Below are 23,641 nucleotides of genomic sequence, written 5' to 3' on the forward strand. Positions count from 1 at the left end.
CAAATCCCTTCACTGTGTGGGGAAATCACACCAAATCCCTTCACTGTGTGAGGAAATCACACCAAATCCCTTCACTGTGTGAGGAAATCACACCAAATCCCTTCATTTTGTGGGGAAATCACACCAAATCCTTTCACTGTGTGGGGAAATCATACCAAATCCCTTCATTTTGTGGGGAAATCACACCAAATCCCTTCACTGTGTGGGGAAATCATACCAAATCCCTTCATTTTGTGGGGAAATCACACCAAATCCCTTCACTGTGTGGGGAAATCACACCAAATCCCTTCATTTTGTGGGGAAATCACACCAAATCCCTTCATTTTGTGGGGAAATCACACCAAATCCCTTCATTTTGTGGGGAAATCACACCAAATCCCTTCATTTTGTGATGAAATCACACCAAATCCCTTCACTGTGTGGGGAAATCACACCAAATCCCTTTATTGTGTTGGGAAATCACACCAAATCCCTTCATTGTGTAGGTAAATCACACCAAATCCCTTCATTGTGTGAGGAAATCACACCAAATCCCTTCATTGTGTAGGGAAATCACACCAAATCCCTTCATTGTGTAGGGAAATCACACCAAATCCCTTCATTGTGTGAGGAAATCACACCAAATCCCTTCATTTTGTGATGAAATCACACCAAATCCCTTCATTGTGTGGGGAAATCACTCCAAATCCCTTCATTTTGTGGGGAAATCACACCAAATCCCTTCATTGTGTGGGGAAATCACACCAAATCCCTTCATTGTGTGAGGAAATCACACCAAATCCCTTCATTGTGTGGGGAAATCATACCAAATCCCTTCATTTTGTGGGGAAATCACACCAAATCCCTTCACTGTGTGGGGAAATCATACCAAATCCCTTCATTTTGTGGGGAAATCACACCAAATCCCTTCACTGTGTGGGGAAATCACACCAAATCCCTTCATTTTGTGGGGAAATCACACCAAATCCCTTCATTTTGTGGGGAAATCACACCAAATCCCTTCATTTTGTGATGAAATCACACCAAATCCCTTCACTGTGTGGGGAAATCACACCAAATCCCTTTATTGTGTTGGGAAATCACACCAAATCCCTTCATTGTGTGAGGAAATCACACCAAATCCCTTCATTGTGTAGGGAAATCACACCAAATCCCTTCATTGTGTAGGGAAATCACACCAAATCCCTTCATTGTGTGAGGAAATCACACCAAATCCCTTCATTTTGTGATGAAATCACACCAAATCCCTTCATTGTGTGGGGAAATCACACCAAATCCCTTCATTTTGTGGGGAAATCACACCAAATCCCTTCATTGTGTGGGGAAATCACACCAAATCCCTTCATTGTGTGAGGAAATCACACCAAATCCCTTCATTGTGTGAGGAAATCACACCAAATCCCTTCATTGTGTGGGGAAATCACACCAAATCCCTTCACTGTGTGGGGAAATCACACCAAATCCCTTCACTGTGTGAGGAAATCACACCAAATCCCTTCATTTTGTGGGGAAATCACACCAAATCCCTTCACTGTGTGAGGAAATCACACCAAATCCCTTCATTGTGTGGGGAAATCATACCAAATCCCTTCACTGTGTGGGGAAATCACACCAAATCCCTTCGCTGTGTGAGGAAATCACACCAAATCCCTTCATTGTGTGGGGAAATCACACCAAATCCCTTCACTGTGTGGGGAAATCACACCAAATCCCTTCACTGTGTGAGGAAATCACACCAAATCCCTTCATTGTGTGGGGAAATCACACCAAATCCCTTCAGTGTGTGAGGAAATCACACCAAATCCCTTAACTACGTGGGGAAATCACACCAAATCCCTTCACTACGTGGGGAAATCACACCAAATCCCTTCACTGTGTGGGGAAATCACACCAAATCCCTTCACTACGTGGGGAAATCACACCAAATCCCTTCTGTGTGTGTGGAAATCACACCAAATCCCTTCACTACGTGGGGAAATCACACCAAATCCCTTCTGTGTGTGGGGAAATCACACCAAATCCCTTCACTGTGTGGGGAAATCACACCAAATCCCTTCATTGTGTGGGGAAATCACACCAAATCCCTTCACTACGTGGGGAAATCACACCAAATCCCTTCTGTGTGTGGGGAAATCACACCAAATCCCTTCAGTGTGTGGGGAAATCACACCAAATCCCTTCAGTGTGTGGGGAAATCACACCAAATCCCTTCACTGTGTGGGGAAATCACACCAAATCCCTTCATTGTGGGAAGTACCTGAATTACTTTCATCTAGTCAAAATGTGATGTTTGTTTTAATCTTGCTTCTGTCAATCTTATATTTTAATAATCTTTGTAGTTTTTCACCTGAGAGTTATTTGTCTGTCAGTTGGAGAGATCAGGGCCTGCTCCGCCGCCATAACTTCATTGGAAGTGTGACGGAAATATTGTTTACGTGTGTAAACTGGCTTTGCGCTGCACTTCAGGCACAGTTATGGCAGCGGAAAGGGAGCAACTCCGAGGAAATTTCTGCCCCAGGAGTGTACAGTGAGGTCCTTAACCATTCCCAGTGCATACCCTAGCAACAGAAAACATTCATTACTTGCGCTGCTATCCTAGATTATCTCACACTTAAGATCATGTTTTTTCGTTCATAAGGAGTGAGGCCTTGTCTGCTAAAGTGAACTTTTAATTGGGCACAAGAAAAAGTCTCTTTGGTTTGCTTAAATTGTAACTATTACGCTGTGGCTCAGTGGTCACATTCTTGCCTCTGAGTCAGAAGGTCATAGGTTCAAGTCCCACTCCAGAGACTTGGGCACAAAATCTAGGCTGATACTCCAGTGTAGTACTGAGGGAGTGCAGCACTGTAGGAGGTGCCGTCTTTTGGATCAGATGTTAAATCTAGAGGAGTATAGAAAGTGCAGGGGTGAAATTAAAAAGGAAATTAGGAAAGCAAAGCGAGGGCATGAAAAACTACTGGCAAGGAAAACCCAAAAATGTTTTATAAATACATGAGGAGCAAGAGGATAACTAAGGAAAGAGTAGGGCCTATTAGAGACCAAAAAGGTAACCTATGTGTAGAGGCAGAAGATGTGGGTATGGTTCTTAATGAATACTTTGCGTCTGTCTTCACAAAAGGAGGAGGATGCAGAGATTGTAGTTAAGGAGGAGGAGTGTGAAATATTGGATGGGATAAACATAGTGAGAGAGGAAGTATTAAGGGGTTTAGCATCTTCGAAAGTAGATAAATCGCCAGGCCCCAGTAGAAATGTATCCCAGGCTGTTAAAAGAAGCAAGGGAGGAAATAGCGGAGGCTCTGACCATCATTTTCCAATCCTCCCTGGCTACAGGAGGACTGCTGACGTTGTACCAATGTTTAAAAAGGAAGAAAAGTATAGACTGAGTAATTACAGGCCAGTCAGTCTAACCTCGGTGGTGGGCAAATTATTGGAATCAATTCTGAGAGATAGTATAAACCGTCATTTAGAAAGGCACGGATTAATCAAGGACAGTCAGCATGGATTTGTTAAGGGAAGGTCGTGTCTGACTGACTTGATTGAATTTTTTGAGGAGGTAACAAGGAGGGTCGATGAGGGTAACGCGTTTGATGTAGTGTACATGGATTTTAGCAAGGCTTTTGACAAGATCCCACATGGTAGGTTGGTCAAAAAACTAAAAGCCCATGGGATCCAAGGGAAAGTGGCTAGTTGGATCCAAAATTGGCTCAGTGGCAGGAAGCAAAGGGTAATGGTCAATGGTGTGTTTGCATCTGGAAGGCTGTTTCCAGGGGGGTTCCGCAGGGCTCAGTACTAGGACCCTTGCTTTTTGTGGTATGTATTTATGATTTAGACTTAAATGTAGGGGGCATGATTAAGAAGATCGCAGATGGTACAAAAATTGGCCATGTGGTTGATAGTGAGGAGGAAAGCTGTAGACTGCAGGAAGATATCAATGGACTGGTCAGGTGGGCAGAAAAGTGGCAAATGGAATTCAATCTGGAGAAGTGTGAGGTAATGCATTTGGGGAGGTCAAACAAGGCAAAGGAATACACAATAAATGGGAGGATACCGAAAGATATAGAGGAAGAGAGGGACCTTAAAGTACATGTCCACAGATCCCTGAAGGTAGCAGGACAGGTAGATAAGGTGGTTAAGAAGACATATAGGATACTTTCCTTTATTAGCCAAGGCATAGAATGTAAAATCAGGGAGGTTATGCTAGAACTGCATAAAACACTAGTTAGGCCACAGCTTGAGTACTGCGTACAGTTCTGGTCACCACATTACAAGAAAGATGTGATTGCACTAGAGAGGGTACAGAGGAGATTTACGAGGATGTTGCCAGGACTGGAGAATTTTAGCTATGAGGAAAGATTGGATAAGCTGGGGTTGTTTTCTTTGGAACAGAGGAGGCTGAGGGGAGATTTAATTGAGGTGTACAAAATTATGAAGGGCCTAGATAGAGTGGATAGGAAGGACCTATTTCCCTTATCGGAGAAGTCAATAACCAGGAGGCATACATAAGAACATAAGAAATAGGAGCAGGAGTAGGCCATACGGCCCCTCGAGCCTGCTCTGCCATTCAATCAGATCATGGCTGATCTTCAACCTCAAATCCACTTTCCTGCCTGATCCCCATATCCCTTGAATCCTCTAGAGTCCAAAAATTTATCTATCTCATCCTTAAATATATTCAACGACTGATCATCCACAGGCCTCTGGGGTAGAGAATTCCAAAGACTCATAACCCTCTGGGTGAAGAAATGCCTCCTTATCTCAGTCTTAAATGGTCGACCCCTTATCCTGCGACTATGTGACATAGATTTAAAGTAATTGGTAGAAGGGTTAGAGGGGAGCTGAGGAGAAATCTTTTCATCCAGAGGGTGGTAGGGGTCTGGAACTCACTACCTGAAAGGGTGGTAGAGGCAGAAACCCTCATCACATTTAAAAAGTACTTGGATGTGCACTTGAAGTGCTGTAACCTACAAGGCTACGGACCAAGTGCTGGAAAGTGGGATTAGGCTGGATAGCTCTTTTTCGACCGGCACGGACACGATGGGCCGAATGGCCTCCTTCTTGCCATAAACTTTCTATGTTTCTAAACTGAGGCTCCAGCTACCCTCTCAGGTGGACATAAAAGATCCCCGGTGTCATGGCCAATATTTATCCCCCAACCAGCTCACTAAAAAAGATGATCTGGCCATTATCACATTGCTGCTTGTGGGATCTTGCTGTGCACAAATTGACTGCCACGTTTCCTACATTACGACAGTGACTATACTTCAAAAATATTTTATTGGCTGCAAAGCGCTTTGGGAGGTCCTGAGATTGTGAAAGGCGCTGTATAAATTCAAGTCTTTCTTTCTATTATAACCTACTTTATTCACCGACCATTCGCAACCGACAGACTGTGTTCCAGTGGCCCCAATACAGAAATCCTAGTGTTCCCTACAGCACTTTGATGATCAGTTCATATTTCTTTGTAGAAGCCCTAATCCCATTCTTAACCAGATATTTATCCAGCTCTTCTATTAAAAAAAAGGAATTGACATCATTAATTTCTGATGCTGGAAGTCTAACCTGCAATAAAAATCAGAAAATGCTGGAAAACACTCGGCAGGTCAGGCAGTATCTGCGGAGAGAGAAACAGAGTTCACGTTTCAGGTCGATGATCTGTCATCAGAACTGGTGCAGTCTAATCTGCATTTCTACTACTCTGTGCTGGGAGAAGGGGGAAGAGGAAAATCTTCCAGTTTTCAGTCCCACAGAAGGCTGGTTAATTTTATACTCAATCTCTTTAATCTTTCAATCACAACACAAGTTAAATAAATTGCTTACATCTGCATTATCCACTCTTCTCGACCTTCTTCCATCCAGTGATGAGGCTGAGTTCTGCCAGCGACTCTTATCTGGGGTCTCAGAACCAGCCCTTCTGTGCTTCTTTGAACCTTCTTCATTGAGCCATCCTTTCAATGGTAAAGTGGCGCAAAAATAAACGTGATATAATCCGAATGCAGGTAGGTTTCATAAGATTCAAGTGTGATCAGTGAGCATCAACAAATGAGTCATTCCCTCTCACTGTTGGAGTGATGTCTTTCCAGAGGCTGGGGAATAATCATGCTTTGTTTAATTTGCATGGTGTCTGTAGTGCGTGCTGCTTTGATACCGTCTAATACAGTCACTGTCATAAAGAGATAAACATGCCTTTATTTCCTTTTGTTTTTATCTTGATAAAGTATGAAAATTTTTCAGTGTCCCACCCCTGCCTCCCCCACCCTGTATTTGTTTCATATGTGGTGTGGCAATATTTACTGCCTCAATCTTTGCAATTATTGTCTTAGTCAAAAACCTTCCATCACAAGGAAAAGCTCCTACCAATATTCACTAACTAGCTTGACAACTTTTCCTTTTGCCTGACTACATGCAAAAACCCTATTCCAATGTTTGATGGTCTCCAAACCGAAATACTGAGAAATGCAAATAAGCAGAGTTTCTGTTTCCCTGATATGGAGTGTGCAGTCTTTCCCTATACACAGACATTCTTAAATTGGCAAGAGTCAAGGCTAAGGGATGTCCAAGAGTGTATTGGGGTACTGCTGAAGCATAACCTGCTAAAACAGCACAGCTTACTATCACAAAGCACTCAATAAGCTCCCAGCTCCTTGCCCACCAGGACCGACATATCCATTAGGTTTTGGCTTGAAGGTTTGTTTGGAGCAGAGTTGGAAGAATCCCAGCCCCCAATGAATGGGTCCACCTTCCAGGTTCCATCAGTGAGCCAGGCTGGCTGATCAATCAATCGCCAACAGTGCCTGGGATTACTATGGACCTGGTTGGCTCAGGTATTGAATTACCAAGTCTGCCACAGAAAGAAAGAAAGAAAGGAAAGACTTGCATTTATGTAGCACCTTTCACGACCTTAGGATGCCCAAAGCACTTTACAGCCAATGAAGTACTTTTGAAGTCGAGTCACTGTAGTAATGTAGGAAACGCAGCAGCCAATTTGTACACAGCAAGATCCCACAAACAGCAATGTGATAATGACCAGATCATCTATTTTTTTCGATGTTGGTTGAGGGATAAATATTGGCCAGGACACTGGGGAGAATTTCTCTGCTCTTTTTCAAAATAGAGCCATGAGATCTTTTACATCCACCTGAGAGGGCAAACGGGGCCTTGGTTTAACCTCTCATCTGAAAGATGGCACCTCTGGCAGTGCAGCACTCCCTCTGTACTGCACCGAAGGGTCAGCCTGGATTATGGGCTCAAGTCTCTGGAGTAGGACTTGAACTCACAACCTTCTAACTCAGTGGCGAGAGTGCTACCACTGAGCCACGGCTGACACTTTAAGATTGACTCTGAAAGTTCTAAAGAAGATTGACTCGGTTCTAATCCCCCCCCCCCCACCATCATCATTTTTGAAACCAAGGATCCTGCTAACATCCCCGCAAGGAGATAAAGTATGACCATTGCAGTGAGGTCCTGGAGGGCTGCTGTAATGCTTGAAAGCACACTCCAGCAAGGTCCAGTGCCTTCAGGTGCAGAAGGGTGAACAGAAAGAATTCCACTGTTGTGTGAAAGGCTTCTGTTGGATGGAAGTGGAAGTCAGGAACTACGAGCTAAGATTTGGAATTTCCCCAAGGGGATGTGCCAGATGGAGCTTTTAAGAAAAAATTGCGAGGCCACATTTATTGCCTATCAACAGTTGTCTTGAGAAAATGGTCCCGGGCATTCTGCTTCAGTCTTTGCAGTTGATGCTGATCCCAGAGTGGCGAGATATGGAATTCCAGGATTTTCACCCCGGCTTAACTATTTCCACACAGGGAGAGGAGAAAGCTCAGGGTGAGGAGTCATCCTGAGCTGCTTTTGTGCATTCAGTACCAACTAGTTCTAGAATAGCACCAGCAGAGGCCTTGGAGCAAGTTCCTCTCCCCTCCTCCAGCCCAGTTTAGCACCAGGAAACCGAAAGAGGGGAAACTAAAATTAATTTGAATAGACGTCTCGTCCACTCTTGACATTTTGGCCCACTCTCTTTACCTTCAGATATGGATACAACTTACGATTTTCGGTGCACCTAGTTTCTTACCAGCACTGGATCACTTGGGCAATCCCCAACAGGATCTGGGTAGAAAAAAAACCAGCGAAGCCACTCCTCGACTTCCCCATTTTGGTGCTTCTTTTTCTTCTCGAGACTGAAGAAACGATACACATCCAGCACAACTTCAACTTACCTCCGTGTCATCAGTAACAGTGATGGAAGGTCTGCGATCACACAGGCTCTCTTCGCTCAACAATACTGTGGCTCAGCTGTAGTCAGCCTGGGCAGGTTGCCCCGACCCTTTGTGCATGGTTTAAACAGTGTTTGTACTTTTTGCGTTGTCTCGGTGATCACCGTCTATAAGCACAAACGCAGAGGAAGTGCTGTAGCAGGGCTCAGGAAACGAGAGCAAACCACAGTGATTCTCAAAGCGTTTACTCATTCAGAAACACCAGCACTGAGTACATAGGAACGTAAGAATTGCTAGACGAGAAAAGACCAAGGTCCATCTAATTCGCCTTCTACCATCCTGATAGTCACACAATACAACAATAATGCAATTGTATCTTCTTCTAGCAATTCCTAGATTGCTTTGAGGGCCATTTCAGTCCTCTAGGGCTCCATTGGTACAGTCCCAGTATCAAGCTTCACAATCTCCTGACACTGAGGCAACACCACGTAGGAGTCAGAGGTTAGGGTCACAAGTTTTTGGTACAAGAAGTAATCACAGTGATAAGAGGTCGTGGTAGGGTACAATGGAGGGACAAGATGGTAGTAAACCATTTCTGGCAAATGATTGTGTGTATTTTTTTCAGGGACGTTAGCTATACGATGATTAATATTTGTAACTGTCCTCGCCCAGAGAGGATATTAGAGGGATTACAGATTAGCTGAATGGTTGTCTGAGAGCAAGGCAAGAGACCATGAAGGGCTTTATTGTGTCATGCAGATTGAGGGCGCCCTCTTTATTGGGAAAAGTTTGTGGTCCCTTGCCTGATGCTGCTGGCATTAAGGTATCTAGGCCCACCTCCTGCGATTCTTTGTTGTGAGCAGGGGATCGGCCTCCAGCATCTTCTCCCTCTTCACCTTCTGTGCTTGGAAGGCCCAATCCCTTTGTAATGGCCCAATTACAGAGGGTGCAGTGAACCCCTACAATACTGGAAGCCGGGGTCCATCCCCCTGACCTGTCCAGGCACTGGAAATGGCACTTGAGAATTCCAATGGTCCTTTCCAAAATGATCCCGGTAGCTTCCAGCATTGAACCTATTTTCGGCCTCTGTCCTTGGATCCTGAAAAGGAATCAGTCAAGGCTCTAGTGGGTATCACTGGTCTCCTATCATGTAGCTGTGGATAAGCAGTACAAGTATTCTGGATTGCCTGAGAATAAACGCATCATGACCATTCCCCAATGACATGCAGAATTAGTTTTTTACTATTCATTCTGGGGTTATGGGCATTTCTGGCAAGGCCAGCATTTATTGCCCATCCATAATTGCCCTTGAGAAGGTGGTGGTGAGCCGCCTTCTTGAACCGCTGCAGTCTGTGTGGTGAAGGTGCTCACGCAGTGCTGTTAGGAAGGGAGTTCCAGGATTTTGACCCAGCGACGATGAAGGAACGGCGATATATTTCCAAGTCAGAATGGTGTGTGATTTGGAGGGGAACGTGCAGGTGGTGTTGTTCCCATGTGCCTTCTGTCCTTGTCCTTCTAGGTGGTACAGGTCGCGGGTTTGCTGTCGAAGAAGCCTTGGCGACTTGCTGCAGCGCATCCTGTGGATTGTACACACTGCAGCCACGGTGGAGGGAGTGGATGTTTAGCATTATCCACTATCTGGAGATTGAGGGAATTAAATCCCTTCCTGTTGATGGGGCTTTCAGACGGGGCCTTTTTAGCCACATGGGTGGCAACAATGGCACCATAGACACCTGCACTTGGGGAATCCGACCATTCAGAAGAAGTTGATGGTTCTCTCTATCTCTGATTTACTGTGTCCACGTGGAACTGAATAGAATCATAGAAAGGTTACAGCATGGAAGGAGGCAATTTGGCCCACCGAGTCCACGCCGGCTCTCTTCAAGTGTAATCCAGCTAGTCCCACTCCCCCGCCCTATCCCTGTAGCCCTGCACATTTTTTCCTTTCAAGTACTTATCCAGTTCCCTTTTGAAAGCCACGATTGAATCTGCCTCCACCACCCCCTCAGGCAGTGCATTCCAGATCCTAACCACTCGCTGTGTAAAAAAGTTTTTCCTCATGTCACCTTTGGTTCTTTTGCCAATCACTTTAAATCTTTGTCCTCTGATTCTTGACCCTTCCGCCAATGGGAACATTTGTTTTCTATCTAGTCTGTCCAAACACTTCATGATTTTGAATACCTCTATCAAATCTCCTCTCAACTTGCTCTGTTTCAAGGAGAACAACCCCAGCTTCTCCAGTCTATCCACGTAACTAAAGTCCCTCATCCCTGGAATCATTCTAGTAAATCTCTTCTGCATCCTGTCGAAGGCCTTCACATCTTTCCTGAAGTGTGGTGCCCAGAATTGGACACAATACTCCAGTTGTGGCTGAACCAGTGTTTTATAAAGGTTCATCATGACTTCCTTACTTTTGTTACCTATGCCTCTATTTATAAAGCCCAGGATTCTGTATGCTTTTTTAACCACCTTCTCAACCTTCCCTGCCACATTCAACGATTTGTGCACATATATCCCCAGATCTCTCTGTTCCTGTAACCCTTTTAGAATTGTGCCCTCTAGTTTATATTGCCTCTCCTCGTTCTTCCTACCAAAATGTAACACTTCGCATTTTTCTGCGTTAAATTTCATCTGCCATATGTCCGCCCATTCCACCAGCCTGTCTCTATCCTCTTGCAGTTTATCACTATCCTCCTAACTGTTCAGTACCCTTCCAAGTTTTGTGTCAATTGCAAATTTTGAAATTGTGCCCTGTACACCCAAATCCAAGTCATTAATAGATATCAAGAAAAGCAGTGGTCCCAGCACCACCCCCTGGGGAACACCACTGTACACCTCCCTCCAGTCTGAAAAACAACCATTCACCACTACTCTCTGTTTCCTATCACTTAGTCAATTCTGTATCTCTGTTGCTACTGCCCCCTTTATTCCATGGGCCGTAATCTTGATGACAAACCTACCATGCGGTACCTTATCAAATGCCTTTTGAAAGTCTATATACACGTCAACTGCATTGCCCTCATCTACCCTCTCTGTTACCTCATCAAAAAACTCTATCAAGTTAATTAAACGCGATTTGCCTTTAACAAATCCATGCTGACTTTCCACAATCAATCTACACTCGTCCAAGTGACTGTTAATTCTATCCCGGAATATCATTTCTAAAAGTTTCCCCACCACTGAGGTTAAACTGACTGGCCTGTAGTTGCTGGGTTTATCCTTACACCCTTTTTTGAACAAGGGTGTAACATTTGCAATTCTCCAGTCCTCTGGCACCAACCCCTGTATCTAAGGATGTTTGGAAGATTATGGCTAGCACTTCTGCAATTTCCACCCTTACTTCCCTCAGCAACCTAGGATGCATCCCATCCAGACCAGGTGACTTATCTACTTTAAGTACAGCTAGCTTTTCTAGTACTTCCTCTTTATCAATTTTTAGCCCATCCAGTATCTCAACTACATCTTCCTTTACTGAGACTCTGGCAGCATCTTCTTCCTTGGTAAAGACAGATGAACTCAAGAGCTATGCTTAAACAGCACGTGTGACGTATCTAATGCAGCGATGAACTGCTGACTGACTCATGTGATTAATGTCATCTGGAAACATCCAGCTGCATAAAAGTTAAGTGCTGTTGTCACCTTCACAGCCACTGAGGAGGCAGTGCCCATGGTGGAAAGAGGCTGCAAGTCAGGTATTGGGAAAAGGTAGCACTTCTCAGACGCTGCCTATATGAAGAATCCAGATAGGTCCTCTTGTGGTGCAGATACCTGTGGGTCAGATGTTGTCCGCCTACATGCTGCCACACTCCCCTGGCTTCCATCCTTAGCCCTGCCAGGTCTTCTTCCTCAAAGCACAGGGACAATGGAATCCCCAGAGGGAAACCCATGATCTCACTCTGCAGCGATCCCTTTAAATTTTCACCAAAAGTACTTCTAACATCTTCAGAAACTGTCGCCTCAAAGCAGTGGAAATGACTTTCCTGTGTGACCTTTCACCCTCCTGATCTCTTCCCGTCTATAGCCACCGTACATGCTCAGCACCTTTACAGTGGACTAATCGCCCGAGGGAATTCTACATAAATACTCCTTGATCCACAGAAGGATCAAGGAAAACCATGGAATATTCACCCACCCTCACGTCTCCATTATTTAACAATGGCCTCCTGTCCTCCCCAACCCTCCCCTCAATCTTTCCAGAAACTATTTTGTCACATGGGGTGTTGAGGCATCTTAATCACTTCTTATCCAGATCCGTTTTAAGGAATTCATCAACTCAGCATCAACCGCTTTTGCTGCAAAGTCTGTTTCACATCTGTTGGAAGGGGGTAATCCTTTAATGTCATTTGAGCTTATTTTTAAACTCATAACTATTAGTTCTGCAGTCACAATCCAAGCCAAATTGTCTACTTAGATCTACATTTGTAAGGACTTGCACAACACCAGGTTATAGTCCAACAGTTTTATTTTCGAAGCTTTCCTCCTTCGTCAGGTGAGTGAAGGGATTCTAAAAACGCATAGCATATATAGTCATTTATATATAACCTGGTGTTGTGCAAGTCCTTACATTTGTCCACCCCAGTCCATCACCGGCATCTCCACATCATAGATCTACATTAACTACCTCTCAGGATTTTAGACATGGATCATATCCTCTCAATTTTCTTTTCCCCAATAAAAACAAGTTCAGTTCAGAGAGTCCTTCCTCTAACTTGAGTCCTGAGTTCCAAACTCACCTTCGTCACTCTTCTCTGCAGCTTCTGAAACCCATCAATGTCCTTTTGATAGCAGGGCCCGAAACTGCACGATATATCCCACATGTAGCCCTCGCCCTTTTAACAAGGGCGTCAATGTGTAGCTACTCTGTACAGCACAGACTTGGACACTAGGGTCCATGAGGGGATCCCAAACATTATCAGTTTTCTCCCTTTCTTGGCTTACAAGCACATTATGTCTGTTGATGCATACTAATGAAAATGATTTCTGTAATGAAAGCACTGCTTGCCTTTGGGTGGATGATGCTGTCTTTCAGCAACTGAGACAGAGTCCCCAGGAGTGCAGGTGAGGTAGAGAAGTGGGGGAATCCAGAACAAGAGGGCATAACCTCACAGGAATGTTTGCGAACCACCGCTATTCGGGTATATAATGGTGGCCATTTACCTGCTGTTATCACTCACACTACGGTTAACAATGTAGCACATCCAATTATATACAAACACACTTTGGCTTTTGGAGTAGTTGACAGTACTAAATCGTTTTCAGTTGCTTTGTCCTCACTCATTATATAAACCCTAATATTTTATCAGTTCACATAGGACAGGATTATCACAAAAAGAACAAGGGGGAAATTAGAAGACTTTTTTTCCCCCACAGAGGGTTATTAGGACAACAAACACTTTACCACATGTGGATATCAAGACAGTTTACAACATAATTTAAATGGAATTGGACAAGTATTTGAAAAATATTTTTAATTTGTTTTTGGGATTTGGGTGACGATGAAGTCACATTTATTGCCCACACCTAGTTGCCCTGGGGTGGTGGTAATGTGGGCCTTCTCCTTGAACTACTGCAGTCCTTGTCCTACAATGGTGTTCTGTGGATTTCTTTTAGGATTGTGTTCTATAGCTATTGTTTTACAATTGGGTGGCTTGTGAGGCCACTTCAGAGAACATTGGGGGTCAACCACATATTGTGGGGCACAATGGATAGAGATGGGACGTTCCATTCCCTGAGGGACATTAGTGAACCAGTTGGGTTATTACGACAATTCAAAAGCTTTGATGGCAATTTTTTCTGGTGCCAGTCAACAACTTACCAGTTATTGCATTCAAATCCATATCTTGCCCTGGTGAGAAAGGAGAAGAGTATGCAAATAGGGTTGAAGTAGATGACCCCAGCTGAACAGGCAGCAGTGGGTTCATCCAAAACTCTGCTGCCCGTATCCTAACTAGTACCAAGTCTCGTTCACCCGTGCTCACTGACCTACATTGGCTCCTTGTCTGGCAATGCCTCGATTTTAAAATTTTCATGCTTGTGTTCAAATTCCTCCATGGCCTAGCTCCTGCCTATCTCTGTGACCTCCTCCAGCCCTACAAACCTCCAAGATCTCTGCGCACCTTCAACAATGGCTTCTTGTGCATCCCTAATTTTCATCACTCCACTATTGGCGGCCGTGCTTTCAGCTGCCTAGGCCCTAAACTCCAGAATTTCCTCCCTAAACACTCTGCCTCTCTATCCTTCTTTAAGACACTCCTTAACATAGGAACAGGAGTAGGCCCCTTTCAGCCCCTCGAGCCTGTTCCGCCATTCAATGAGATCATGGCTGGTCTGTATCCTAACTCCATCCACCCACCTTGGCTCCATCTCCCTTAATACCCTCAGCTAGCAAAAATCTATCAATCTCAGATTTAAAATGATTAACTGAGCTAGCAATACTGCTTTTTGTGGGAGAGAGTTCCACATTTGCCACTCCCTGTGTGAAGTGTTCCCTAACTTCTCTCCTGAATGGCCTGGCTCTGATTTTAAGGTTATGTCCCCATGTCCGAGACTCCCCCACCAGCAGAAAAAGTTTCTATCTGCCCTGTCAATTGCTTTCAAAATCCTAAAAACCTCAATCAAATCACCCCCTAACCTTCTATACTCCAGGGAATACAAACCTAGTTTATTTAATCTCATCTCATAATCTAACCCATGCCGCTCTGGTAACATTCTGGTGAATCTGTGCTGCACTCCTTCTACGGCCAATATATCTTTTCTAAGGTGTGGAGCCCAGAACTGTACACAGTACTCCAGATGTGGTCTAACCAGGGCTTTGTAGCAAAACTTCCACCCCTTTATATTCTAGCCCTCTAGATTTTAAAAGGCTAACATTCTATTAAAACCTACCTCTTTGACCAAGCTTTTAGTCACCTGTCAGAATAGCTCATGTGGCTTGGTGTCTAATTGTAGGTGATAATGCTATGAAGCGCCTTGGGATGTTTTACTGCTTTAAAGGCACTATATGGATACAAGTTGTTGTTGATGAGGTGAATGGCCTCCACCATGCCATAACTTCTATTTTTTTCAGCTAAAATGAGAGCTGCAGCTGTTGGTATAATTAGAGTGATCGCCCTCTTGTGGCTTAGCCCTCAAGTCTGTTGATACTAATTAAAGACGGTCTCTCATGCACCATGTAATGATGGAAGAGTATACCACAAAGATTAGCGATTTGCAATATTCCAAAATATGGCTACACGGTGGAGTTTAATAAGTAAGAAATCTTCGAAGGAGGAAATGCCTTTTAGGCCACCCAGCCCCCCACCACTACCTCAATGATTTTCTTCCCTCCTCATCCCACAATCTCTATACCCTCATTCTAAATCCCCTATGAATCAAACCAGTCTGTCAATATCTACCCCAGAAAGCCATAGCTGCAAAGCTAATTGAGGTATTTAAAGAACAAACCAACTTGCATTTGTATAGCACCTTTCACACCCTCAAGACGTCCCAAAGCACCTTACAACCAATTAATTACTTTTCAAGTGTAGTCACTGTTATTTTGAAGGCAAATAGGGCAGCCAATTTACGCACAGCAAGGTCCTATAGACAGCAATGAGATGATGGCCAGATAATCTGTTTTAGTGATGTTGATTGAGGGATAAATCTGGATCAGGACACCTGGGAGAACTCCCCTGCTCTTCAAATAATGCCATGGGATATTTTATGTCCACCTCAACAGGCAGTCAGGGCCTCGGTTTAATGTCTCATCCTAAAGACGACACCTCTGACAATACAGCACTCCCTCAGTACTGCACTGAAGCATCAGCCTAGATTAGGTGCTCAAATCTCTGGCGTGGAGTGCTACACTGAGCCAAAAGGGAGACTGATATTTACTTGGGACGTAAGGGTATTAAAGGGTCGAAGAAAAGTACAGAATTAGGATTAATAAGATGGAGCTGCCATGACATGTAAAATGGTAGAGCAGGTTGAATGGCCTACTCCTATTTCTATCTCTGTAACCCTGAAAACTCTCTACTCAACAGGTGTTGATACAGGAGTTGAAATGATCTCTCAAGTGCCCTTAAGATACATCCTGGTATTTAAGTCCTGGTTCTAACAACTGTCATAGAATTAATTCTTTCACTAAATCATATCTAACTCTTCCTTTCAAAGCTTCTGTTCCAATCTACATCCCTAATGATGAATCCTTTTTCATTTGTGCGTTCTTGGGATGTGGGCATCGCTGGCAAGGCTGACATTTATTGCCCTTGAGAAGGTGGTGGTGAGCTGCATTCTTGAACCGCTGCAGTCCGTGTGATGAAGGTTCTCCCACAGTGCTGTTCGGTTTTTCCGTGCCCTGGATTCAGTAACCCTCAGGTAATTACACACACAGTCTCTAATTGCCCATTGTATTGCTATTTTATTAATCGTACATATATTAATCTTTTACGAGATCCAGTGGCGCTTAAAAGTGCGGCACTGATTACATTGACAAATCCAGTACGGCACCAACAAGCGACATAATTTCCTCTCGAGAGATCAAAGGAAATTCACAGCTTGAACATTCTGCAGTTTAATCCTTAGGATCGTATTTTTTTTTAAAAACTCAAGAGAATTATTCAGAACACTGACGCCCGTACAGGCGGACTTGCGATGACGGCTCGCCTGACTGGATGAACAGCACACAGACTTGGGTTGCCCTAAACCGCACACCGGGTGCAGATCAGCTCCTCCAGCTCTCAGGTTTGACCTTTACAATCAGGGCTACAAAATTCAGTGCAGTTCATACTTTTAACCAGGCTTCCAGCTTGTCCAATTTTGCTAGCCACCACCCCCCTCCCCAAAATTTCTATAGTCTGAGTACGGAATGCGACCCAGCCTCTCTTCTGTCCTATGAAACTAAAACGTCATTCCTATTGTTAAAATGTTTAGGTTTCTCTCCTCCTGCAATGTTGACAATTTGTGCTGAATGATTGTATTTCAGCACTGTCTCGGAAACTGGAGCAGAGAGACACAGACACGAGTGGGGCTATTCATTCAACCTAATTGTCCCATTTGTTACAGGCAATTTAGCCTGAACACTGAACCATTTTAAAACCATCTTGCTTAAAAACAAAACTTGGGATCACTAACACAGAATACCACTCGGAGGTTACAGGAGATGGCAATCACTGGTCCAGCACTAGTGTGAAATCACCGAACGCTGATGTGCTGCTGCTCTAAATGCACTAAAGGCAGCACAAGTGAGGCCCTGACCAGCCAACAGTGCTAGGCCTCACAGCCTGATCCCCGAGTGCAGAGACTCTGAACGATTCTAATCATCATTTGAGTCGTTGAACGTATTACAAATTAAGCTAGAATTGTTAAAAGGAGATAATCTCAATGCATTAAAATGAGACAGAATCATCACACTGTCATAGGGAGGGAACTTTAAGCTGAGCACCTGCAACTTATTTGTCGCATAAGATTTTCGGGCAAAAAATTACAGTAAAATCTCCCACAGCAAACAGACATTTACGATTGTTCAATTTTACCTCACCGACAACCCCAGGAATACAAACTTTTCATTGCAATTCATCCCATAAAAGAATATTTATCTCCTCCCAGCAAATCATTCTCTCACAGGGTCCACAATTACAGACTTCAAAAAATAGTCTCTGACGTGGAAAGGAAAAGGAATTGGAACAGACTGAGAGCCCATCAGATAGCAATAAGATGATCAGTTTTAATTCCAAATTATAAAGCAGTTAGTTTGGAATGAGTCTAACAGTGAAAGATGATGGGCCTGCGTGTGACAGAGAGAGGGAGAGAAAGAGGCGCAGGGGAAGGAAAGAGAGAAGAAAGAAAGAAAAAAAAGAACACGAGACGAAAAACTCAAATCAGTCTGAAAAGAAAATGAATACCCAAAATAATTCTGGTACGGGGGGTCTGTGAATAGAATTATACATTCCGTGATCTACTCCCTCCACTGAACAGAACCTCAGAACACAGGCCTGGGCCAAACAAGGCCTCGATTACTCCTTCATCCTGAAAGATATACTCGATCGACGCGTTTAACTTTTTAATATAGTTCAATGCATATTTAGAAGCTGTATAATGCACTTATTTTTAAAATGCTCCCCCTTCTGTTACTCTGTCTCCTGGCCGACCCTGAAGATTCCACTTCAAACCTGTTAAGCCTCCCAAGCCACTTGGGCGGGAATGCAAGGTAGGATACAGTGCAGACCAGTCAGTCATTTACAGTAACCGGCAATGTTCGAAATACAGAAAGGGAGAGCAGTGTGGGTTACTCAACGGGAGAGCGAGCTGCAGAATTAGGGGAAATTCAGCACAAGTATCAGGAACTGCTCCACAAAGTTACTCAGTTACACCTACTGCACGATGAAGTGTGTAGAGCCAGGACTGAGTGACAGGCACAACATAAATTGGAAGAGAAGGACGCAGTACCCATTTCTGAGTTGCTGAAACTACGTGTATATGTATGACTATTCTGAGAACTAAATTATTCAAGAGTAATCCTGCTCATTAATGGGAGTGAATTCAGTGCTTTAGCAATTGATATATACAGTGAAACCTGTAAATTACAGACATCCAAGGGACTGGAAACAGCTCCTTTTTTTTAAAAGCAAGTGCCCTTTTTTTCAAAATGGTCATGGTATGAACTGTAAAAATTGTCCCAACAATCTTGGAAGAACCAGCTGAGATTATGATCAGCATCTAATCAGCTGCATCAATGCTAAGAACTTGTGTTTGGAAGCAGATATAACAACAAAACTAATGTGCCAAGTGCAGTACCTGCACAGTGGGAGCTGTTCCTAACGACATTCTCAGACGATGGACAACCGTACGGTGTGGAGTCCGGTACGCACATATCCCCCCGGTCAGCGTGGGGTCCGGTACGCACATATCCCCCCGGTCAGCGTGGGGTCCGGTACGCACATATCCCCCCGGTCAGCGTGGGGTCCGGTACGCGCACATCCCCCCCTCGGTCAGCGTGGGGTCCGGTACGCGCACATCCCCCCCTCGGTCAGCGTGGGGTCCGGTACGCGCACATCCCCCCCTCGGTCAGCGTGGGGTCCGGTACGCGCACATCCCCCCCTCGGTCAGCGTGGGGTCCGGTACACGCACATTCCCCCCTCCACGGTCAGCGTGGGGTCCGGTACGCGCACATCCCCCCCCCCCCGCCTCGTCAGCGTGGGGTCCGGTACGCGCACATCCCCCCCTCGGTCAGCGTGGGGTCCGGTACACGCACATCCCCCCCTCGGTCAGCGTGGGGTCCGGTACACACACATTCCCCCCCTCGGTCAGCGTGGGGTCCGGTACGCGCACATCCCCCCCTCGGTCAGCGTGGGGTCCGGTACGCGCACATCCCCCCCTCGGTCAGCGTGGGGTCCGGTACGCACATTCCCCCCCTCGGTCAGCGTGGGGTCCGGTACACGCACATCCCCCCCCCCGCCTCGTCAGCGTGGGGTCCGGTACGCACATTCCCCCCCTCGGTCAGCGTGGGGTCCGGTACGCACATTCCCCCCCCCTTGGTCAGCGTGGGGTCCGGTACACGCACATTCCCCCCCCCTCGGTCAGCGTGGGGTCCGGTACGCACATTCCCCCCCCCTTGGTCAGCGTGGGGTCCGGTACACGCACATTCCCCCCCCCTTGGTCAGCGTGGGGTCCGGTACACGCACATTCCCCCCCCCTCGGTCAGCGTGGGGTCCGGTACACGCACATTCCCCCCCCCTCGGTCAGCGTGGGGTCCGGTACACGCACATCCCCCCCCCTCGGTCAGCGTGGGGTCCGGTACGCACACATCCTCCCCCCCCTCGGTCAGCGTGGGGTCCGGTACGCACACATCCTCCCCCCCCCTCGGTCAGCGTGGGGTCCGGTACGCACACATCCTCCCCCCCCCTCGGTCAGCGTGGGGTCCGGTACGCACACATCATAGAAAGTTAGAATAATAGAAAGTTACGCAACGGGAGGCCATTCGGCCCATCGTGTCTGTACCGGTCTTCCACATCTTCTTGGACCGCGTGGGGTCGGGTGCGTGCTCATCATCTGGTGTGCGTTGTCAACAAGGTTGCTTTTGGAAGCCGGGGGGATTCAAACCCCAATACTGGCAGGGACAAAAAGGAATCCAGTAACAGTCATTTGGTCATCACGATCTTCACACACAGATACTGTACATACTTTGAACATTTTAAAGTGTGACGTCCCATGTTTCAAGGTGGAAAAGGGCTTGGTACGTTGAAGGCTGCCTTTAGTTTGTAATTTGCAAGTGTCCGTGGTTTCAGAGTGCCTCTTGTATCTTTTACAATGCAAGTTATTTGGGTCTGTCAATAAGTGTCCATTTTTTGGGAGTGTCCGTTTATACAGGTTTCACTGTATTTTTAAAACTGCATCACTTCAAACTTCAGTTGCCAGACAGCCAATAACCAAGTTAGAGAGGCCACAGTAACTGTGGCAAAAGAAATGTTTGCTGTAGTACCACCTTCCCACTAGAAGAGGGCAGCAATGTGCTGAAAAAGCTGAATTCAACCCAAGTTCACAGCACACGGTGAGATTGGGGTCCCTTAGCTCGAGGAGACTCGAAACGCTGGATGTTTACTCTACTAACAAAAATGAAAAAGGGGCCAAAGCACAGGAGTACAAATCGGATACAGGCTCACACAGACAATGAGCAACATAACATAAAATGGTCATACTTTCTTGCTACCAGAGGGCAGTATTGCACTACACAAACCCCAGGGTGGAATCCACGATTACCTGTCACTCCTTAAAAGGAAGCCCGAGGCCCCTGCCCTTCCAAAGGCCGTCTGCTGATTTCCTCCCCCACCCCCAGTCCCTCAGAGACCTTTTGCCCCGAACATTTCTGCTTCCAAATTGCCGTGGACCTTTATCCCTCTGACTCACTGACGTAGATCAACCACAGAGGGCTGGAGCACAACCATTTGCACGAGTCGTGGCCAGCATGTAAAACAAAGTGCAAAAGTGGTGTAAATCCGCCCCACAGGGGAAAGGTTTGATTTAACTCGGTTTGAATGCTCTTTGTGATGCCCGACACCTTCTGGTGTTGGTGCGAAACTTTGGGGAAAGGGGAACACTGATGGGTTAAATGGGAGGTGGCACATTGGCCTGGAAGTTTTCATCAGGAACTTAAACTGAAGGCGGTTCCTGTCGTGCTCTGTTGTGCTACGGCCGGTGTACTCTGTAAAGCCCCACACAGTCTGCTGCTATGCTCAGAGGTGGTGGATGTGAAACGCGCAATTTCTGTGTTTGCGATTCCAATTCAAGAGGATTGCAGAGGAGAGAGTCCGACCAGCGCACAGCAGGAGGGAGGTCACACGAGAATTACAGAATGGCAGGAAAGTACGTGGTCCGGAGAATGCTGCCAGAAAGGACTGCAATTCCAGAGGGTCTGTAATTTGAGGACCGAGATTCCGAGGGGTCAAAGGTGCTGAGGACCAAAATTAAAAGATTTAGTGTTTGATCTACAGCTGGGTTCAATTTCCTGGACAGCCAATCAGCGCAGCCTCACAGTTTGGACTGCAACGGCTTCAGGTACTTGTGGAATGATTCGTGAACCTGGGAACAACAAACAAACAAAGATCAGTCATCAATAAGCAACCACCAAAACTCAAACAGTAATCAGTGCTCGCAATCAACATTCACAGCCCATCTGGTTCACTAATGTCCTTCAGGGAAGGAAACCTGCCGTCCTTACCCGGTCTGACCTATATGTGACTCCAGACCCACAGCAATGTGGTTGATTCTTAATCACCCACTGAAATGGCCCAGCAAGCCACTCAGTTGTATAATCTCGCTACAAAAACTGGGAGGAGCGTATCTCCAAGGTTAAGCAGAAACTGGGACTGTGGGATCAACGATCCCTCTCGATCGTGGGCAAGAACCTGGTCATCAGGTGCGAGGTGCTCACGGTGTTGCTGTACGTGGCGCAGGTCTGGCCCATTCCTCGCTCCTGCGCCGCGACAGTCACCCGAGCCATCTTCCACTTTGTCTGGAGATCAAAAATGGACCGTGTCCGCAGGGTCACGATGTACAAATCTCCAGAGAAAGGGGGGAAAGGCGTGCCCAACGTGGCCCTCATCCTGATGGCCACCTTTGTGTGCGGCTGCATCAAGCTGTGCATAGACCCTCAGTACGCAAACACAAAGTGTCACTACGTGCTGAGGTTCTACCTGTCCCCGGTGTTGAGAAGGATGGGCCTGGCCACGCTGCCACGGAACGCTCCGTCCAGTTGGACCGTTCCGCCCCACCTGTCCTTCGTGGAAAGGTTTGTGCAGGAAAACACCTTTGACCACAAGGCGATCAGCAAGTGGTCCGCACGTAACGTCCTCGAGACCCTGCGGGAAAAGGAGATGGTGGATCCTGTCGGTTGGTTCCCCGAGCAGACTGTCAATGTCATTTGGCAGAACGCCTCATCGCCAGAGCTTTCAAACAAGCACCAAGACCTAGCTTGGCTGGTGGTGAGAAGGGCCCTGCCCGTCAGATCCTTCATGCACTCCCGGACTCTCAGCGCCACCGCGCGCTGTCCCAGAGGAGGCTGCGGTGGAGACGAGACCGTCACCCATCTCCTTATGGAATGTGCCTTTGCAAAGAAGGTCTGGAGAGAGATGCAGTGGTATCTGTCCAGGTTCGTCCCGAGCAGTTCCGTAACACAGGTTTCTGTGCTCTACGGGCTGTTCCCGGGGACGCACACTGAGACGGACATCGGCTGCTGCTGGAAGACCATCAACTCGGTGAAAGACGCCCTTTGGTCTGCCCGAAACTTGCTGGTCTTCCAGCACAAGGAGCTGTCCTCGACCGAGTGTTGCAGACTGGCACATTCCAAGGTCCAGGACTACGTGCTGAGGGATGCACTGAGGATGGGTGCGGCCGCCGCAAAGGCCCTGTGGGGAAAGGCAACCGTTTAGAGCCTTCCCGCCATTGTAAACCGAGGGGCTGCAATCAGGGAAAAACCCCCTCGGGCAGAATGTAAAATTCAAATTGCTGTAATGTACCTGTAATGAATCTGAAATGGACCAGAAATGAATCTGTTAGCAACAATCTGTGTTGAGTATGATGCAATGAGACACCCTAGAGTGTCATGAACTGCAATGATGTCCAATGTGTTCATTGTACTGCACTTAACGTAACCTGCAAATTGTATAATCTGTATTGTGTACGTTTGGAAAGTGATATGACAACTGTATTGTATGTACTGCTGCAAATTTTATGAATAAAGTATATTTTTTGAAAAAAAAAAATCTCGCTACAAAAAGTCACAAGAAGAATAAAACTGAACAGACCACCCGGCATCGGACCACTAGGCACCGGACACAACAAAGGCAAACCAAGCCCAGTCAACCCTGCAAAGTCCTCCTCACTAACATCTGGGAACTTGTGCCAAAATTGGGAGAGCTGTCCCCACAGACTAGCCAAGCAACAGCCTGACATAGCCATAT

The 23,641-nt window shown here is 46.1% G+C and overlaps 2 protein-coding genes across 3 annotated transcripts in view; both read right to left on the reverse strand.

Moving 5' to 3' along the window:
• Window positions 1–8,356, reverse strand: part of pik3cg (phosphatidylinositol-4,5-bisphosphate 3-kinase, catalytic subunit gamma) — a 44,081-nt gene extending 35,725 nt beyond the window's left edge. Inside the window, exon 1 of the mRNA XM_068004372.1 lies at window positions 8,211–8,356. The gene's annotated coding sequence lies outside the window, so the exon portion shown is untranslated. The remainder of the gene's footprint in view (window positions 1–8,210) is intronic.
• Window positions 8,357–19,943: 11,587 nt separating this feature from the next.
• acox1 (acyl-CoA oxidase 1, palmitoyl) overlaps window positions 19,944–23,641 on the reverse strand; it is a 65,257-nt gene continuing 61,559 nt past the window's right edge. For both annotated transcript variants that reach the window (XM_068004377.1, XM_068004376.1), the window contains exon 14: window positions 19,944–21,761. In XM_068004377.1, the coding sequence (XP_067860478.1) occupies window positions 21,711–21,761 (51 nt within the window). In that variant the 3' untranslated portion in view covers window positions 19,944–21,710. The remainder of the gene's footprint in view (window positions 21,762–23,641) is intronic.

Source organism: Heptranchias perlo, chromosome 23 (genome assembly GCF_035084215.1).
Source record: "Heptranchias perlo isolate sHepPer1 chromosome 23, sHepPer1.hap1, whole genome shotgun sequence".
Classification (NCBI taxonomy): domain Eukaryota; kingdom Metazoa; phylum Chordata; class Chondrichthyes; order Hexanchiformes; family Hexanchidae; genus Heptranchias; species Heptranchias perlo.